Below are 21,968 nucleotides of genomic sequence, written 5' to 3'. Positions count from 1 at the left end.
TGTTTTCATAAACCTTCTTTTTTAAATGTAGGTCTTGCTCTTGTAATTGCAAGGGAAACTCAAATATTATGTTCTCTGTCTTTTCTTAGACCTGAAAAGATAAATATGAATTTAGATTCCATCCATCGGTTAATTGAGGAAACACAAATCTTCCAGATGCAACAGTCATCAACAAAACCACCTTGTGACATGGTAGCACCTGCTTCCCTGCCCAGGGACACTTGTCATTACTGTTTGCCACTTCAGGGGCTGCAGTCACATTCTGCTCACAATGTCTGTTCACACTCATGCAACACCAGTGAGTGGAATATCTGTGAAGAGCTTCGCCTGCGGGAACTTGAAGAAGTCAAGGCCAGAGCTGCCCAGATGGAGAAGACCATGCGGTGGTGGTCAGACTGCACTGCCAACTGGAGAGAAAAGTGGAGCAAAGTTCGGGCTGAAAGGAACAGCGCCAGGGAGGAGGGAAGACAGCTCAGAATAAAATTAGAGATGACAATGAAAGAATTGAGTGCATTGAAAAAGAAACAAAGTTCGCCACATCAAAAGGTGTTAGAAATTACCCAGGACCTGAAGCATCCTGGTTTTACAGAAGTGCCCTCTGCACGAGGAGAACGATTTCCAATTGGTTCACAAACATGTGAGTCTATCAGAGAACGTCTGGTGAAAAGAGAATTTCCTACAAAGGACAACACAGATAGTAAGGTAAGAAAAGAACTCAGTAGATGAATTCAGAGATTATGAGCATATTCAAATGCTGTATACAGTAATCGGGGGGAAAGGGAAAATGACAACCCCAGTGGTGACTATATTTATTTGCTTGGTACCTGCCGTAACCAGGTACCACAGACTGGGTGGCTTCAGCAACAGAAATTTAAATTTTCTCATAGTTCTAGCGGGTAGATGTGTGAGATCAAGGTGTAGACAGGTTTGGTTTCTTGAGAGACCTCTCCTTGGCTTACAGATGGCCATCTTCTCCCTGCGTCTTTAGATCATCTTTTCTCTGTGTGTGTTTATCTCCAAATTTCCTCATAAAGAAACTGTCTCCAGGCACACCATCATGACCTCATTTTAACTTAATGACCTCTTTAAAGACCCTATACCAAATACAGTGTCATTCCAAGGTCCTGGGGGCAGGGTAAGACTTCAACATATAAGTTTTTGAATGAGACACAATTCAGTAGCCCATATTACTGATCTTAGTTATAGTTTTAAGAAAAATTAACTCAGCATTTTTTATGTGAAAATTAAATATTTAGAGAGACTTCTCTCTTTACCCTAATTGTGACAATAATAATAAATTATTCTTACAGTAGTTGAAACATTTCCCGAGGTTTGGGACTTTAGCCTCACAATTAATTCCTTTAAAATAGGTACCATAGGGAAATATCTTTATAGAATGCTTCACATTATCCACTCTGGGAATTTCTTGGTATTCTTGAAATCTTGAAGTTTTTGAGAATTCTGCACACAATAAACTTTAAAAATTTATTTTATATAACAGTTCATAACCTTTTTTATCCATTTTTTTAACCTGGAAATTACTATTAACAACCTATGGACCATACTTGCAGAAACTTTAGGAATTCATTTTATCTCTTTAAAAATAATATCAGTTTATATTGTTATTCCTTTCTACTTAATTCCACCTCTAAAAATATAAATCATAATATCTTGCTCTTCTATAATTCCATCTAAAATTTTAAGCTTTTCTATGATGCATGAGATTTATGATAGCTATAACCTAGATTCCATTGAAATGAAAATTTTTCAAAGACTGAAATATATTTCACTGTAATGTAGGATATAGAAGAAAAAAAAAAACTTGAGGAATGCAAGTTAAAGTTCAACCATATACCTCTTATAGACTGATAAAGAAATGAAAATAGGAATTTCATGCTGAACCATAACATTTATTTCCTTCCAAAAATATGTTTTCTTCATGATTTTTCTACACCAGATTTAAAAAATAACAATAATTGTTTTATATGTTTTTTTTTTCTTTTCAGGAAGAAGGTTTGATTATTGACCAGTTAAGATTAAATGAGGAGATGAAACTCAATCTTGACTGTCCTAATTCATTCAAAAATGGTGGTTCTGAAAACTGCACACTGAAATCTGCATTAAGACTGCAAGCAATAAACCTGCCTTTGGAGAGTAAAGTGCCTGAAATTTCAGCTTTGCAGGTGCATCTGGATGAGTTCCAGAAAATTTTATGGAAAGAAAGAGAGTAAGTGCTAATCATTTTTTCCCTTAACCAAGCCTGATTTTCAAACTTATTGAAGTTAAGTCTAGCAAGCAGGCCATTTGATAATGTATTTGACCTATGATTAGCCATGAAGTATTAATATTTTAAAAATGAGTTTGATGTATATTCATTTTTTGAATTTTTAAAATATTAAATATTTAATATGTAAATATTAATAACACACTACTACACAGGCAGTGGGCCAAATAGGAAATACAACAGCAAATCAGCATGTTTCAAAACATAAGAAAAAGAAAACGCAATATTCTAAAATCTGTGGGATACAGCAAGAGCAGATGTTAGAGTGAAATTTATGCTAAAAATGCTTGTGTTAAGAAAAAAAGTTCAAATAAATAACATTATACCACGAGGAACTAGAAAAAAAAAAGGACTTAGCTAAAATTTAGTAGAGGAGGAAAATAACAAAAAAAAATCAGAATTAAATAAAAAAGAGACCAGAATAAACAAAAACTTAACATTAAAGTAGTGACCAGTTTAAAAAATAATAATAATAATAATAAACAAAATTGGCAATGCTTTAACTACATTAACCAAGAAAAAAGAGAGAAGACTCAAAAACCAAAATGATGAATGGAGGAGAAAATAATACAATAGATATCCACAGAAATATAGAGTATGATGCTACCATAAACAAACTTAGAAAAAAAAAAAAACAGATGATTTCTAAAAACAAATTACCAAGATTGAATCATGAATCTTGAATCCAAGAAATGGGAAATCTTCTTAGACCAATAACAAGAATTAAAGTTGAATTAGGAATCAAAAATATTCCAACACAGAAAAGCTCAAGACCACATGGTTTCATTGGTGAATTCTATCAAACATTAAAAAAAATAATTAATGACAATTTTATCAAAATCTTACAAATAATGGAATAGAGGAAATATATTCAAAGTCATTCCATGAGACCATTACTACCCTGCTACCAAAGCAGGACAGAAACAATACAAGAACAAAAAATTCTAGTTTTAGTCTATATATTTAGTCTAATATAAGCATCACTCCTCTGACTTTCTATTGATATCCATTTGCATGATAAATATTTCTCCATCCCCTCACTTTCAATCTGCAGGTGTCATTAGGTCTAAAATGAATCTCTTATAGGTAGCATATAATTTTTTAAATCTATTCTGACACCCTGTGTCTTTTGATTGGAGCATTTATTCCTTTACATTGAAAGTTATTATTGATAGATATGTATTTATTGTCATTTGGACCCTTACAACAAAGATAAAAGAGTTTAAAAAGAATCAATCAGCGATGAAGAATGCAATAAATGAGATTGGCAACAGGCTTGATGCAAGGAACTACAGGCTGGAAAAAGCAGAGGAATGAATTAGTGACCTAGAAGACAAAATAATGGAAAATAATGAGGCAGAACAAAAGAAAGAATTATACAACATGAGAATAGACTTGGAGAATCAGTGACTCTATCAAATGTAGTAATATTCATGTTATTGGAGTCCCAGAAGAAGAGAAAGAAAATGGAGCAGAAAATATATTTTAAGAAATAATAGCAGAAAATTTCCCTAACCTGAGGAAGGAAATAGTCTTCCAGATCCAGGAGGCACAGAGAACGCCCATGAGAATCAACAAAAGCAGGCCAACACCGACGCATATTGTAATTATATTTGCAAGATATAACGATGCAAAAATATGAAAAGCAACAAGACAAAAGAAGTTCTTCACTTAAAAGGGAAAACCCATAAGGCTAGCTAGAGATTTCCCAACAAACTTGGTGAGCCAGAAGGGAGGGCATGATATATTCAAGGGCTAAATGGGAAGAATCCGCAGCCAAGAATACTCCATCCAGCAAGGCTGACATTCAGAATGTAGGGAAAGATAAAGAGTTTCCCAGACAAAAAGAAGCTCATGACAACTAAACCAGCCCTGCAAGAAATATTAAAGGGAACTCTTGATTATAAAGGAAAGACCAAAAGACAAGAAAGGATCAGAGGAAATCTCCAGAAACAATGACAAAGAAGTCAATTTTTGAATTTTGAAGACGAATTTATAACTTGTTCGTTTTTAGTTTCTATCATTCTTTTATTATAACCTTGTTCTCATCATCTTTGGCAGATTCACCTTAATTGTGTTTGAATCAGTAATGTATAGGGCTAGAATAGCCAGTAGGTTTTCTAATTTTTACAGCATTAGTAGACATCAGCAAGTCAATAAAAATGAAAAATATGTTAGTATTTGTAAGGGACAGTTCACAATTTGTGAGTTATTGATTGCAGAAAAACATGCTTTATTCATTGATCATTTGTGAGCACTAGATTTGAGATTAAATGACCTGGATATTCTCCTTGGTTCTGACATATTCAGCTACATGATAGTGGGTTAGCCAAGACTGTGCTGTTGTCTCCTTTGTAAAAATATGGATAGTGGTACCTATATTCCAGTTATATGCATGTGTGTGTGTGTTTAATTTATTTGACAGACAGAGATCACAAGTAGGCAGAGTGGCAGGCAGAGAGAGGGAGGAAGCAGGCTCCCCGCCGAGCAGAGAGCCCGATGCGGGACTCCATCCCAGGACCCTGAGATCATGACCTGAGCTGAAGGCAGAGGCTTTAACCCGCTGAGCCACTCAGGTGCCCCTTATATGTTGTTTTATAATAAAATTTCGCACACAGTGGTTAGTGTTGAAACAACAATCACCATTTATTCTGTTCATGAAGCTTGAGCATAGCTTTGTGTGGACAACTCATCTTTCACTATATGTGGATTCAGCTGGATGGCTCAAGGCTGGAGATGACTTGAAGGCTGGGGGCCAGAATTATCTGAAGCCTCCTGACTTTGCTCTCATATTTGAGACTATCATTTTGAGGTATCATTTGAGACATGCAGGACTATCCATGTGGCCACTTTGATTCCTCAGAGTGTAGTGGCTTGGTCGAAAGTGAACGTCTTGATACAAAGAGAAATATATGGCGTTTTAATGACCTTGTCTCAAAGTCATATAGCATCACTTCTGCCCTCTTCACTGAATTCTTGTGAGGATCAAACATGAATTATGTGTGGGAAGGTAACTACTAGTGTGAATTACTCTCAGTATGATTTTTTTTGTTGTTGTTATTTATTCATGATCACCTTAGACAATTACTAGCATTGTGTGGAATAGTTGATACACTGTCAAATACAGTCCCCAAATCTGAAAATCATTATTTTTCTGTCTCTTTACTTATAAGACTCTTAATGGGTAGGAAAAAATGGGAGAAATAATTATGAATATAAATAAATATGAATATAAATATATATTATATTATGGTTTCAATTTTCCTTGTTTAAATGGATTGGAATAATGATAACATGCCCACAAACCTTTCACAGGTAGTATAAGCCATTTATATGTCATTCTGCATCTGTTAGCCGGAAATTTCTCATTAGTCCCTCTGAAATTTGGTCCCACCACTAATTCCCTTTTTCAGATGCTTTGTCTGTACCTCACCATATGAATCGATTGTGATAATACAATCATAATACAATAGATTGTAATAGTATTCCTGTGTATGGAATAAATATTTGTTATTCTACCATCAGCTATAAATTCCAAATAGAGGTAATTGACATTAGTAGGAAGGAGAAAAAATTGAATTAATTTTTAGGCCTGTACCCATGTTAAAAGTTCATTTCATCTGGAATGGTAAGTTGCTGTCAAGTTCTGACCTCTGTGTTTTATTTCTTGAAGGATTTAACTTTTTAGTGGTTATAGACTTCTCTCACACCCACTCTCAGTGTTACTTCCCTGACAGAATGTAGGAGGACCATAGGAAGCTGCTCCTTCCCACATGTGAACTGCCTGAGGTGCCAGCTTTAATGATACACATGTGTATCTCTACACTCCCACTCAGACACACATACACACACATACATTATGTTTGACTCCCTGGGGATAAATTAATAATCCCTGTAGTAAGTAAATTCTCCAGTTTGCTGGGACTTCAATGTATAAACCATAGTCAGGCCAGAAAATGAGGAAAGAAGACCTCTGAGTCCACTTGGTCTCCTCACTCTTCTCTCTCATGAACAGGCCCGTGGGTGTTAGGTGTCAGGAGTCAGCGTCAGCATGCCGTCCATACGAGGCAATCACAAAGCCTTTTTTTCTATCACAAGAGAATGTTTCCCAAGGATATAGTATATGCTGTTGCCATAAATCTGTCTAACTTTTTAAAGTTTTCCTCCTGGAATCTCAGCAAGTGGATGGGCCAGAGTTGAGAACATGTGAATGTAATCTTTTCTATGTTTCCAGCTAGTGGGAAAATTCTCTTTACTGGAGTGCAGGAATCAGCCAAGAGAACTCAGGGGATCCTTCCCACCATTGTCACTTGATGAGAACCTCCTTATCAGAAACAATAAACTTTATCATATTATTTGCATTCTGAGCACTACTCAGTTTTATGAAAATAATTATCCAGTATCTAGAAGTTCCTCATGTATTAGAATTTATACATTTTTGATCTCTTAGATAAAGACTTCCCAGGCGGAAAAGGTGAGGTGGAGGAGGGGATCTGATCCACCTAGAGAGAGAGCCAGGTGTAACTAGACGTTGAGGGAGAGGAACTTTGGCGACGTCAGATCGTAAGTAAAGGTGACGATGAGGTAAAATATTTTACCATTTAGAACCAGTTCTCAGATTGAACTGCAGATGGCACCTGTATCCCTTAGAACATGTTTGCTCCGTGTCATTTCAGCACTGCTTCAGTCCTCTGCTCTCAAGTTTATTTCTTGGTTTATTTTCGATAGCAGAAAGGTAATATGCTTCAATCATTTTGCTTTGCTTCATTAAATGGTGTGTTCTTTCCTCAATAAAATGAGACTTAAAATCTTGTTGAGAATTCCTCGGTGAACACAACAAATTGGCATGCAAGCCTAGTTAATGCTATTTAATGTAATAATATTAAAGACTAGACAGGCCTACTTACTTATTCATTATTACTAACAGGGTATGCGGTAAACCTTTGCCTTTTTAAAAAAGTGATTTATGGCTTGTATTCCTTTATACATATGTATTTATTTTTCTAGCTTCATGGAAGTATAACTGAGAAACAAAATTTGTGTATATTTAAGTTGTACAACAGGATGGGTTTTGGGTGGGTTTTCTTCGAGTTCCTATTTTAATTCCAGTTAACACGCAACATCCCGTCAGTTGCTGTTGTACGATGTAGTGAATCAGCAGTTTCATGTGTCACCTGCGCTCATCCCGACAAGCACACATGATGTTCTGGTAGCACTATGAAATGATCACCACAGTCCCGCTAGTTAATACATCTATCACTTAATGCCATTAATAATTCGTGTGTGTGGTGAAACCGCTCACGCGCTACCCTCTCAGCAAGTCTCTGGTGTACAACGTGCTATCGTTAGCTGCAGTCACTGTGTCGCACATTAGATTCCCAGAACTTACTCCATAAGTAAGTTCGAAAGTTTGTGCCGTTTGACTGACGTCTTCTAACTCTCCCCACTTCCCAGCCCCTGGCGCTCACCATTCTACTCTCTGTTACTGTGAGTTCAACTTCTTAAGATTGTGCGTATAAATGAAAGGGCATAGTATTTGTCATTCTGTGTCCGGCTTATTTCACTCAGTGTAACGTCCTACATATGGACGTACACACACACCCCTCACATTTTCTGTATCTTGCATGTGTAGATGGACAAGCAGATTGCTTCTGTACCTTGGCTTTTGTGAATAATGCTGCAGTGTGCACCAAAGTCTGTTCGAGGTACTGATTTCCTTTCCTTGGGTTGTATACCTCGAAATGGGATTGCTATATCATATGACAGTCCTGTTTTTAATTTTTTGAGGAACCCGCATATCTTTTTCCATAGTGGCTACACCAATTTACATTTTCCTCAACAATGGCATTTTAACTCTACTCTTAGCCTCACTTGTTACTGCTTGTCTTTTTGATAACAGCTGTTCCAAAATGGTGAGGTGATACCTCACTGAGGTTTTGGTTTGCTTTTCCCTGCTGATGAGTGATGTTAAGCATCTATTCATTTACTTGGCCATTTGTATGTCTTCTTGGAAAACTGTCCACTCTGCCTTGCTCATTCTTGGTTTTGGTTTGTTTGGGGGTGTTTTTGTTTTTGTTTTGTTTTGTTTTTGCTTTTGAGCTGTGTGAGTTCCTTATATAATTTGGACATTAACCTCTTATCAAATACACGGTTTCCAAATATTTTCTCCATTCCGTCGGTTGCCTTTTCATTTTGTTGATTATTTCTTTTCCTGGGCAGAAGCTTCTTAGCTTGATGTACTTCCACTTATTTATGTTTGCTTTTGGTGCCTGTGCTTTCGGTGCCAAATCCGAGAAAGTACTGCCAAATACCAATACCCAGGAATTTGTCCCTTAAGTTTTCTTCTAGGAGTTTTACAGTTTCAGTCTTATATTTAGTCCATTTCAAGTCACTTTTTGTGTACTTTTGCAATTGTTTTTCACTCTCTAGTATCTTTTTTGTTTGGGCAGTCCCCTACCTAGGGAGATGGACTCTCTTTCTCTGCATAGACTACACAGTTGCTAGCAAGTCTCAACGTGAGTTTCCCTGGTAGTTAAGGGGCAGAAACTTGACATAGGAGCATCTCTTCAGGGGTAGCCACCCAGACTTTACAGTAGAAGCTAATGCCCCAAGAAGCAGCGAGCACCCAGAATCCATCGCAGTGAGGAGAAAGGCTGTGGCAGTAGCTACATCTTGATCCCAGAGGCAGCAGTGGGCTCTGGTCTCTAGTGACGCTCTCACCATGTCTGGAGTTGGTGGTGTTGAGGCCATGCTGTGCTGTCTGTCCCTAAATGGTGGCTGCATTGAAACACTGATGGGAAGATAGCTGTGGCATCCTCTTTGGTACCCCTGGCTGTGCAGGTTCCCCATTTGCTTCTCTGGATCTTCCCAGAATTGCCTCAAAAAGATTCTTTGAGCTGTTAATATCCTTTACTACTTAAATTGGCTAATTTGAAATATTTACTTGTCAGACACTCAATAGATAACTAAGAAAGTGCATAGGCAACAGGCAGTGGGGTCTTCATAGGATCAGCTCTGTGGCATGAGAGTAGTCCTTTGTTCCTGGCTGGATCGCCTCTGAGTCTCAGTCTCTGATCCTTCCAAACATCTCTGATCTTTATAGTAGTCTATAAATTCATCTCTTTTCTAATTAAATTAACTATATATGGCTTTGGCTGTTCGCTGAAAGATGTTGCAAATGCTCAAAGATGTAATTGTAACTACTTGAGAATAGAATCACAAAATGACAAACACTGCTGATTAAAAACATATTTATAAACTTTTTATTCTTTATAGTTTGACAATTCCTTTATCTCTAAACCTCCAAGATAGTGTCGAGAATCATTCCCAAGTATATGGCCCACTGATATACATCTAAAGGGTCTCACGAGAAGATTTTTATTATTGGTAATAAATAACCTTTCTCCCAACAATAGCTAGCCCCTCAAGGTCCTGGAGACCTTGCTTCCAAAAATCCTTGGAGACTTAACATCATCCATAATCCCCTTTGTCCTCATCTACCGCCGAGTCCACCCCTACTCTGCCTTTAAAAACTCTGACTGTAATCTGGTTCGGGGTCCAAGTCCCTACTCCACTGCGTCGGGTATACTTGGGCCCAAGCTTAAGCTTGTCAAATAAACCCTCGTGTGATTGCATTGGTGCTTGGCTCCTTGGTGGTCTCTCGGACGCGAAAACTCGGGCATAACAATACTAACTCTATGATTTGAACTAATAGAAAAATTGATATCTAGATGTTATTACAAGTTGATTTGTTTTTGTCTGGCAAAAGCATTTGATATTAATAGACCTTTAAGAAAATACTTATTAGATATTTTACAATGAAACAGTTCAAGAATGATTAATTCTATCCCCAAATATTAATGTTTCAGAAATTTTCATCGCTGAAAAATATTTTGGTTTATTTTCCTGTCTATATATATATATATATATGTCCAAATTTTATGTTCAATTTTTTTTAAAGATTTTATTTATTTATTTGACAGAGAGAGAATGAGAGAGGGAACACAAGCAGGGGGGGTCAGAAAGGGAGAAACAGTCTTCCCGCTGAGCAGGGAGCCTGATGCAGGGCTCCATCCCAGGACCCTGGGATCATGACCTGAGCAGATGCTTAACAACTGAGCCACCAAGGTACCCCTTTATCTTCAATTATTATGGGATCATGATAGTTAACAAAGTATCAAAAGATTACATAGAAATATATCTTTCCGTAAAAATCATTTTGGTTCACACCTTGTCTTTTAGTTCTGCAAATGTTATATATTTTAGCAAGTAGATCTTTAAAAGTTTATATCATCATATTAAAAATACTCCATTTTTGCTGGACCTTGTTATTTTTTAAAAGAAGTGCATAAAATATGCAATACTCTTTAGAGTAAAATTAGTTTTTTTCTGTCACCTTGTTGTAGTTCTAGTGATATGATGATAATTTAAATTTCAGTTACAAATTTACCTGTAAAATTAATCAATTTTGAAAATCCCTCCAAAATATAAAATAAATTGATTAGGCCAGAAATTAAGAATTTGAAGAGTGCCCTCTGCTGCATAAATTTAAGTGTGCAATGTCCTTATGTCCTCAATGTTTGCTTGCATAGAGTCACAAAATTTTTTTTTTTTTTTTTTTCACAAAATTTTTTTCATGAAGGCATACTAAAAACAAAAATATCCAAGCATCACATTACCACTAAATACGTGTTTATGAATTGCCTGTCCTTTCACTTCCCTGACTAAATTTTACCATTTTATGTAATAAAAATACATAATTTAATTTCAGTAAACTAATAAATATTAGTTATTGCATTTAAGATAAGATTGCATTAAGAGATATATAATTACTCTGTTTTAAACATTACTAATTTACCTTAAATAAGGAATAGGAATCTATTTCATTTTAATACAGTTGGGCAAAATTCTATTATTTTTATTTCATGAATTGGCTTTGACTATTCTAAGTCTAGGTGTAATTTAGATGTAATTATATCTTTAGGATACACCTATGTTTCTCTATAACTAGATTAAAAGTTTAATTAATACATAGTTTGAAGTGGTCTTCTTGAGCCTCTTATAAAATTCTTGAAAGAATATTTATCCCAGTACTTTAAAAAATATATATTTTGTTTATTTATTTGATAGAGATCACAAGTAGTCAGAGAGGCAGGCAGAGAGAGAGGAGGAAGCAGGCTCCCCACTGAGCAGAGAGCCTGATGCGGGGCTTGATCCCAGGACCCTGAGACCATGACCTGAGCTGAAAGCAGAGGCTTTAACCCACTGAGCCACCCAGGTCCCCTATCCCAGTACTTTTTGATGACATTTTTTGAGAATTAACATTGATTCTGCAGTAATAAGAAATCATTTTTATCTTAATATGAGTTTTTTGCTAACATTATCATTTGATTTATTAAAGTGTTACGTTAAAAAACTGATAGTGATTTCTGAACATGTATGATCTTGAATTTGGAAATTTTAAAATGTAGACTTTTCTCAAGTAAATTTTTATATTATTTTACTGATAAATTTTGAGAAAATTTATCAATGTGTGCTTATTACACAAATGTAGTTAATTAATATCCTTTAGTGAAGTGAATTTATTAATTTACTATATTCCTTTTCCTTTTTAAAATTTTCAATCCCTGACAGAAAAAAGATTCCCACGTTCTTTTCATGCAACTCTAGTAAATTAAAGTTCTAAATATGGTGATTCTTAAACATTCCAATGAAGTTACAAATTTAGTGAAATTTTCTTATATTTTGAAACAAATTTACAAGTCTAAGTCAATACTCAGTTTCTTTTAATATTCAGATATGCCTAATCATCCAAAAACCTTATTATCCAAATGCCAAATATAGAACATATTTTAATGTACAGTGATTTTTACATGTTCCATTTAAGTGTGACACCAAATATTAGTATTTGGCAGTTTGTTCATTATTTCTATACCAAATCCCCTTCTTGAAATCCCAAACATAGTCACAAAGAATAAAAATAATATCTTGGGGGGGCATCTGGGTGGCTCAGTCATTAAGAGTCTGCCTTCGGCTCAGGTTATGATCCCAGGGTCCTGAGATCCAGCCCCGCATTAGGATCCCTGCATAGCGGGAAGCCTGCTTCTCCCTCCCCCACTCGCCTGCTTGTGTTCTCTCTCTCTCTCTCTGTGTCTCTCTCTCTGTCAAATAAATAAATAAAATCTTAAAATAAATAAGTAATATAAATAAATAAATAATAAATAAAATCTTGGTAAGTAAGTTGGGGTCATTGGCTGGGTCTGCTTATCTATCAGGATTTTGGACTGAGATTGTTAATCTGTAGTTGTGGACATTCATAGGCAGTATTCATAGGACATACTTTTATATCAAGCCCTTTGGTTTGTTAGTTTTAATATGTTTGCTGTTAATAAAGTATTTAAAATTATAGTCATAAATGGTGCTGGTGTTTTTGCAGCCTGAGTCTTCTGAGGTTAAACCCTAACATTCTCACATGTTCTCTTAAGTTCTGTGGCTTGGTTCATGCAAATATACTTATGTAACTTTTTAATAAGATGTTTATTGATTGGATTAAATTAATATATTTATGACCTAATTCTATTTTAAATTATTTTCATAGTATTACTAACTGGAAGATTCATATTTCTCATAAATATGTAAATGAAATTCTGTTTTGATTCTGGGTACATCTTCTAGATCTGTGAATATGTTTCTAAGATCCTTCTAATGACGTTAAACTAAAATAGAGCCAAGTGTGTGTATTGGTTAATTATAATTACAATAAAGTTTAACTAACAACCACAGAATCTCAGTGGTATACAACAATGAGACTTTACTCAGCTGGACTCTGTGAGCCAACTAAATGCTGACTGATCTAGACTGGGCTCTGCAGGAAAGACTGGTTATGATCCCGTTCTCATACTCCCCTGGGGAGCAGTGAGTCTGCATTGCCACATACTTCTCTTTGCTATGGCCAAAATACAAGAAGGTAAAACCAGTTGCGTAAACACTTTGAAGGCTCAGCCTCATGGTGCCCACTAGCATTCCACTGGTGAAGTCAGGCACCTTTTCCATTTTCCAAAACACTGTAAGTGATGATTTCATCATCACTTATCATTATCACCATTTTCCCAGCTGCTTATGTTTTATCACCATTTTTTCCTGTAGCATCCCCCTTTTAAGTATCATTTTCTATGTCAGTTATCTTTTGCTGCAGGAAAAACACAAAAGAACAACGTGCGCGCGTGCGCGCGCACACACACACACACACACACACACACACACAGCCCCCATGAAATTCAGTGGCCTAAAACAATGATTTTTTATTTTAGCCCATATGGATACAAAAAAAGGCGAGCCAGATCAGCTTGTTACCATAGTAAGGTTGGGCTAGATCTGCTTTATGTTTTTGTTTGGGGACAGCAATTCCTTGGGGAAACTTTTCAAAGTGATGGCTGACACATTAAGAGAAGAAGCCCAACCACACAGATTCTTTACAAACATCTGGGTCTGTCATATCTGCTAATATCCCATTGTCAAAGCCTAGAAACAAGGATTGGGGAAAGCAACTCTGTCCATCGAGGTAGAGAAAAGAGATTGAGCATTTTTTAACACTAATCTGGTGCACCACACACAGATGAGGATTGGCCATCTGCAAGGGTCGATATATGCTAATTACCACCAGAAGTAAACAATTATTTTCAGTGAGTCATTCTGACAGACATATGGCCATACAAAAAAAGTCAATAATTGAGATATTAAAGGAGCACATTTCAATCCTAACTTGTCATTTGTTGTACAAATGGATAAATTAATTTCAATTATTTTAAATAAAGATGCCAGTGAAATAGCTTCATTAAAACAAAATTGCAAATATTTTTTAAAAAGTATTTTTATATCTCCAGTAAATGATTTCTTAAATTATTTTGTGTAGTCTTTGGCATTCTCTTTCATATCAAAGGATTCTTTATTCATATATAGTCAGAATATGAAGTTGGATAAAAGCCAGGTTAAAATTAGAGATATTTATATATCCTCCTATATAAGGAAACAATATGAATAAGAGAATGAGAGAAATACATGAAAAATACAGGAGGAAGCAGGCAGAAAGTCAAATATTTTGATACTAGCAAAGCGAAATTAAATATGTTTAACTTACTCTAATGCTAATTGTTAGAATAACAAATTAAACCAAGTTTTATTCAATATTTATAATTTTTAATAAGCTAGAAAAGTTTTCCTGTGATTACAATGGCCATATACAAGTATAAAAATAAGGAAAATAGGAAATCAAACATTGAATGTGTTCCTAAAATTATTTTTAAATTGTAAGTCTATTTTACTTTTAATTCTTTGTTTAGAATGCGCTCATCTTTGGAAAAAGAAATAGAACGACTGGAGTCAGCTTTGTCTGTATGGAAATGGAAATATGAAGAACTGAAAGAATCAAAGCCAAAAAATCTGAAAGAGGTATGGAGGCACGCAGTGTAAACGGAGAAATGAAACTGACTGTTGTCTTGTGCGGATGTGTTACCTAGTGGGCAGAAAGCTCCATAGACGAGGAAAAGTTAAAAAATTGAATTTCCTCCGTAAAGGGGATATTTTCACTCCCAGTCCATGTGAACTCAGTCAAACTCAACCCATAAGGAATCTTTTTCTAAAGAACACATATTTTGAATGATCAATGTGACACCATTTAACTATCCATTCCAGGCACGTGTAAGGGGACTGCTAAGGACGTCATTATATCATAGCACTTGCAGTAAACAATTTTATCTTTCATGTAGCAGTCTGAAAATATCAATATATCTCAAGTGCACCTAGGTTCTTTTCATATTGGCTTTATGGGTTACTCAGGATCAGCCACTTGCCTTTATAATTTTCCTTTGCATTTTCATCGCTAAAATGCTGTCTGAACCTTTCCCATCTCAATGATTTATTAATCATTGTTAAAACAATATTAATTGCCCATCTTGTGTATACCAAAGCATCGTTCCAGGTAAGCAGGTGGGGTAGAATAATGAGCAAAGAAAAGAAAAATCCTGACAAAATGATGACAAGCCAAATGCTTCAAATGAGTCAATATTTATTTGGGTGTGTATATATGTGTGTTTATATTAATTATATATTATACATCATATATTGTGTGTTTATACACACATGTATATCTATGTCTACAAAGCATGTATATGCTGACCAGCCGTCTAGAGAAGGTGAGTATCTAAATTCTGTATGTAATTGTGCCTCGATCAGAAGCATTATTCCATCTGTTAAAAAAAAAAGTGGTAAGCAATATTTCTCTTTGTGAAATCCCATATTAATGTTGCTTCAGGTTTGTTTCCAGCAAGTGGTGACGTTTAGAGTCATTAACTTAAGTTTGCTGAAATCACATGGGGAACCTTAGTTGCCGGCGCACACCTGCCTTCTGAGTCAGTCGCAGGCGTCCTGACGTCCGTGGAGTGCGGTGATGATCGCGCACTGGCTCTAAGATAGTCAGCTCTGTGAACACAGTGGACCCCTGAGATTGCAAATGAGGGAGAGCTTTGCTTAATACTATTAAGCAAATATCTCCTGCTTAAAAATCATTTATTAACAAAAAGTAATTTCAGTGAGAGCCACAGACCGTTAGTTTGAGAACATCTCTCAGTGAGGGGTAAATTAAACTATTAAAGCGAACAAGCCACATCAAGTTTACCTCTCCTTTGTAGTTTCGTGTTAGATTGTCAGAGTTGTTTTGTTTCTAGCTCAAGCTTTAGGTATATATACACAATGTATGTGTGTGTACACATATACCTGCATTTATGTATGGATTCATAGTATTTATATTCACAGGCACCTAACTGAACTGATGTGAACAAGGACAGTAAATTATTGTTATACAGGAAAAATAGTTCAGAATACAAAAATCATTTAGGTTTAGAGTGTATGTGTATTGGCCCTTATAATGTATTGGGCTCTAAATTTGAGAAAGCTAGTACTGATGATAGAATGGGTTTTAATTATAATTTTAAAATAAATGTGCATTTACTATCTTTTGCCACTAGTGGACAGTGCAGACTTGATAACGTTAGTTTCTTAATGCTTTTTATTCAAGCAATTTAACAGTTATGTAGCAACTGTTTTTGAAAAGGCGCGTGGTTTTGAGTTGGTTTACAAAAGGATATGTATATTTTAAAATGTTTAATGTTTTATATTCAAAGATGATATTTTGGACATTAAGTGGGAACAAGTCTACTTTAACAAAGCTTTATAGATGAGAAAAAAATAAAACCAATGTATTTTATTTTACAGTATAAAATGAGTTTACATTTTAATGTAAAAAACCCATAGAATTACAATTTAATGTAAAAAACCCATACAGAAATATATATTAGTACATATGTAATCCTTTTACTAGATAAAATTATAGGGATTTTGGAACAGGGAAAACCTCAACATTGTGAGAAACTTGTTCAACTATTTAAACTTTGAGCACATGTTTCAGTTCAATGAACTACAAATTTGAACATTGAGTGGAAGTGACAATGAATAAAAAAAGTTTTATAGTAGATGATGGAAAGTTCATTTTAACAGAGATAAAGAAAAACATTGTTTGAATTATTTATATGAGATTACTTTTTAAAATCTCTCTACTCCCTAAAACTGGAGGCCTTTTTGAAGAGATGTGGTATGCACATATGTTTAAATTATTTTTAAAAATATTGTGGAATATTTGAAAATATTTAAAAACTGAATAAAAATATGTTGTCACCTAATTTTTATGTATACTTTGTTTAATTGTTTTATAATAGATTAGAACAAGAAGAATTTTATGGTACATTTAGAAATGGTGTTGCAGAGTAATTATAAGTGTAAAATATTCAAAGTTTCTGTTCAGTTGAATGGCAGTCTAGAAATGTGTCATGATGTGTACTTCATGTGAATACTTTGGGACTTCATGTAAATACTCCTTTTTACTCCAGTCCTCAAAAATTATGATAAATGACCTTCATTTTACTGTAGTTCTTCATCTATAAAAACCTTTTGAATACAAGTGTAATTCTGTTTCAGATGCCTGAAACTGTTACAAGCAAATAGGAACTGCTGATACAAAGATTAGCAATTTTTAGAGATGGAAACCCATGTGCTTAATAGACCAGTGTTTTTAAAAATGTATTTGAAAATCTGGCATCTTTAGAGGGAAATCATTCTTAAATCACTGACATTTAGTGAAGAGTAAATATAAGAACTTAATTGTAAAATCTAATACGTATTTAAAATGCAACCAAGACAATGAGTGGTAGAAATGATTATATTCCACATGCTGTTCCCGTGCTGAATTTAATACTTATTCAGCTTTTCCTTTGCACATCTGTAAGTATTGATTTGGAACTAGATTATGAATTCCAGTTTTTTGAAATGGTCATTTTCATGAAATCTCATGATTTAGAGAATCAAATATTCATGGAAGTAACATTGATTACAAACAATTATGGTACTTTTGCTTTAACAATGAATGACTCCGATTCTTTCCATAATAGAAGAGATCTTACCATAGGTGGAGAATACTGCTAACATTTTAAAATTGGTCTCAAACTGAAAAATGAAGTATAATTTGCCTTTGACAATTTTGTACTTTTATTGGTATTTTTTTAAGGATTTTATCAAGGAGTCTTCTCTCTTTCCGTGATAATAACAATGTTTCTAGTAATTTATAATTTACAGTGTTCTTTTATAAATATTTATGTTAAATACTTACAGAGACAGGCTTTGTGGGACTATATATGGCAGTAAGGGCTGTCAATAAAGCCTTCTCTGAAATACCTCAAAACAAATTTTGGGGAAATAGAAGGTTAGAATTAGGATTATATGTAGCTAAAATTCTACACTAACACCATTAATTTTTCAGAAATAAGATTTTTTCTAAATTTTTCTTTTTAAAATTTTTTACTTGAAGTTTGGTTGAAAATACATTCACTTCTTAAAAGAGTATGCCAGTGGACACTTAGGTTGCTTCCATAATTTGGTGATTGTAAATAATGCTGCAAGAGATATAAGGCTATATATATCTTTGTGAATTAGTGTTTCATTTTGGGGGGGAAAATATCCAGTAGTGTAATTATTGTGTCATACAGTATTTTTATTTTTAATTTTTTGGGGGGAAACTCCATACTGTTTTCCACAGTGCCTGTGCCAAATTACATTTCCACCAACAGTCCACGAGGGTTCCTTTTCCCCCACATCCTTGCCAACACTGGTTATTTCTTGTCTTTTTTATTTTAACCGTTCTTACAGGTATGACGTTTATCTCATTGTGGCTTTGATTTGCATTTTCCTGGTGATGAGTGATATAGAGCATCATTTCATGTGTCTGTTGGCCATCTGTACATCTTCTTTGGAGAAATGTCTGTTCATGTTTTCTGACCATTTTTAATTGGATTATTTGGGGGTTTTTTGGTGTTGATTGTATGAGTTCTTTATTTTGGATAGTAAGTCTTTATCAGATATGTTGTTTGCAAATATCTTCTCCCATTCAGGAGGTTGTCTTTTAGTTTTGTTGATTGTTACCTTTGCTGTGCAGAAGCTTTTTATTTTAATGTAGTCCCAATAGTTTATTTTTGCTTTTCTTTCCCTTGCCAATATGAAAGCTATTCTGCACGCATAAGGAAAGTGTCCTCGAAGATACTTATTTGAAATAGGTGGATGGTGGAGTGTTAGTACTTCCGTGAGTTCAAAACTTATTTGAAAATTGTCTGATTTTGATATTTTTGTCACTTAAAGAAATTGCTCCATAGAAATGACCAAAATTGCGAATATATCTTATGAATTCTAACTCGGAAACTGTAGCTCCTATTATTGCTTTCCATCTCTGCCACTTTCTCAGTCCTAACCATCACATCTCCAACTTTGCTCCCTCCTGCCAAGTTTTTTATCCATCACTGTTGACCTTTTTATTTTCTCATCCAGCAACCAGAGTGATATTTTTAAAAACAAAAACTGGATCATATTACAACCTTGTTTCAAACATTTCAGGGACTTCCCTTTTACTTAAAGTGTAGTTGCCCTCCAAGTAATTGGAAGTCTAAGGAAATCTAATTCCACCTGATTAAACCACCAGGTGTTGACGATTCAAAGGATGTCTGATAATGATACCACTCTTTTCTATCCTCAGCTGCTCTAATGAGCAGTGCCTCAAATTTCAGTAGATAGGACCCAATAGAGGATAATTTTTGACTCACATGTACCCCCTACACGTGTTTGGAGGGTGGCCTTCTCTTTCTGTGCAGTGACTCCGTGCCTTGGGCTCTCAGGGGTCATGCAGCTGACACTCTGCATCTGGTCAAGATTAGAAAGAAAGAGAATGGGAATCATGTGGGGATGCTTTGTGCTCTAGGCTTGGGGGTAATATACCTTATTTCCACTTATAACCCACAGGCAAGAATCCATTTGCATAGTGACACCTAATTGTAAGGAATGTTGGGAAATGTATTCAAGCCATATACTTAAAAAGAAAGAGAAAATGAATTTTGTAACCATCTAACCAGTTTCTGCTGCAGGAATCAACATATTACATAATTAGTAACATTAACTGATATGCTATTAATAAATATATTTAATATATTGCCTTAATTGTTGCTGATAAGACTTATATTTGAAAAGTGAGCTTCCTAATCCTAAAATCCAAATGAAAAAGCTTGACTTATATCCCCACAGATGAGCTGGACTGGTGAAAGCTATTTTTCATATGAGACCCTTTCACTCTTCATCCTTTGTGTTTGAGAAAGATTGTAGAAGGTGTATTTCTTGCAGATCTCTCTTACCTAAAGAATGGGAAAGGAAAGAGTGGAGCTACAGGTGACCAGTTTTTCCTTTAACTTCACCAGTGAGATCACTTCTCCTCCTCCTGGGAACAAAAGAGTAACAGACCGAGGGTCTCCTGGAGTTGTAGGCCAGTAGCTTGCTGTCCACAGGGATGGATACTTTAAGTAGAGACAAAAGCTCCCCTCCCTTTTTCTATTTACTATAGTCTACATGATTTCATCTCATTTTAGTTTTTTAAATCAACTGGTGGATATGTGTTCCTATGCTGGCTGGGGTGATTGAGCCTGCCTACCAGGGGAAATTTGGACTGGCACTACTCCCCCATGGAGCTGAGGAAGGTTGTGTCAGGAATGCAGGAGATCCCTCAGGGAGTCTTAGTATTACCCTATGATTATGGTTGATGGAAAACTACAACAATCCAATGCACGCAGGATTACTAATGGCCCTGAGACTTCAGCAATGAAGGTTTGGGTCATTCTACCGGGTGATGAATCATGACCATCTAGGTGCTCGCTGAAGACAAAGGGAACACAAAATGAATGGTTGAAGGAGCTACAACCAGGTGGCCAGTGATAGAAATGAGGACTGGAAGTGTCATGAGCGTTTGTTCCTTATTTTGTTTTGAGTATGCCTGTCTCTCTCCCTATCCCTCTGTCTGCCAGCAGCAGCAACCAACAATGCTTATCTTTTTATATCTTTTTCTTTCCTCTCTGATTCCCTATCATTCACATAAGATGTATTGCTTTTATGTCAGTAATTAAGCATTATTAATTTAACTTCAGAGTATTTAACTTAAGGACATCAGAAGAGTAAACATTACCCAAGGACTTTACTGCCTCTTCTGGAGAAGAATTAGTACATTTTCAGTTCTATGCAGAAAAGTTTTATCATGTTAGATAGAATTAAGACCTTGTTTTTGTCTTAATGAGAAGACTGAGTGTGGTTTTAAAAGATGCGTATGGATGCCAGATTGACACATTGTGTACTTGGGATGGTTAATTCCATCTCCTCCTGCCCCAGACATCACCACAGCTGGTTCTTGGGCTCTCAGACTTGGACTAGGGATTATAACTTTGGTTCCCAATTCTCAGGTCTTTGGGCTTGCACTAGAATTTACTTTACTGGCTCTCTTGGTTTTCCAGTGTACAGACTGCAGATCCTGGAACCTCTTGGTCTCCATAATTACATGAGTCAGTTCCTGTAATAACTGTATCTCTTTCTCTGTGTCTTATCTGTGTGTGTGTGTGTGTGTGTGTGTGTGTTTATATTTATACTCTTTATATTTATATTTATATTCTTTTTCTTTCTTTATATTCTTTCTTTTTTCTTATGTTCTTTTTCTTTCTTTATATTTATATTCTTTTTCTTTATATTTATATTCTTTAATATTCTTTCTTTTTCACTGGTACCTTTTGGTCCATGCTGTTTTCTCGGTCTAGAACAGTCACACAAAATGCTTTTGCCTCCTCCCAGCCAGTCACATCTTATCATTAACCTCAGTTTACATATGCTTTATAAAGAGGAATGGTTTCAGCCACAAAATGCTTCCTTTACTATTTCACTTCAAAGAAATATACAAGATTTTAAAAGACCGTCTCAAAATGTGTATTTTTGTGTTTCCTTTCGAACTGTCAGCGTCATGATAATATATGTCATGTCTGTTTTATTCATCTCCCTCTAGGCAGTGCTGAACAAATGGTTTTATAATTTGTGGTGACCAACCCTTTTATTCTCTGGCTCTATATGCTTATATTTCTGAATGACCACTGCAGCTATAGTGTAAGGAGGGTAGTGGAAATCCTAGACTTGTCTTTTATTGGCCTGATGAGGCTACTCTTCTACTTTACTGAGGATTTTAGATTTTCCAGGGCATTAGAGTGAACCTTCACCCCTAATAGCCTATCTG

At 35.3% G+C, this 21,968-nt stretch overlaps 1 protein-coding gene across 1 annotated transcript in view; it reads left to right on the top strand.

Annotated features, from left to right (window-relative positions):
* The window catches only part of CCDC102B (coiled-coil domain containing 102B), a gene marked incomplete at its 5' end in the record, with an annotated part of 139,922 nt that overhangs the window by 42,847 nt on the left and 75,107 nt on the right, over positions 1–21,968 (top strand). The window contains 3 exon segments of the mRNA XM_080821576.1: positions 90–702; positions 2,007–2,227; positions 14,623–14,731. Coding sequence (XP_080677702.1) covers positions 90–702; positions 2,007–2,227; positions 14,623–14,731 — 943 coding nt within the window.

This window comes from Martes martes (genome assembly GCF_963455335.1).
Source record: "Martes martes genome assembly, chromosome: 13".
Classification (NCBI taxonomy): domain Eukaryota; kingdom Metazoa; phylum Chordata; class Mammalia; order Carnivora; family Mustelidae; genus Martes; species Martes martes.
The sequence above is the reverse complement of the archived record's forward strand: the minus strand, read 5'-3'. Positions and strand labels throughout refer to the sequence as shown.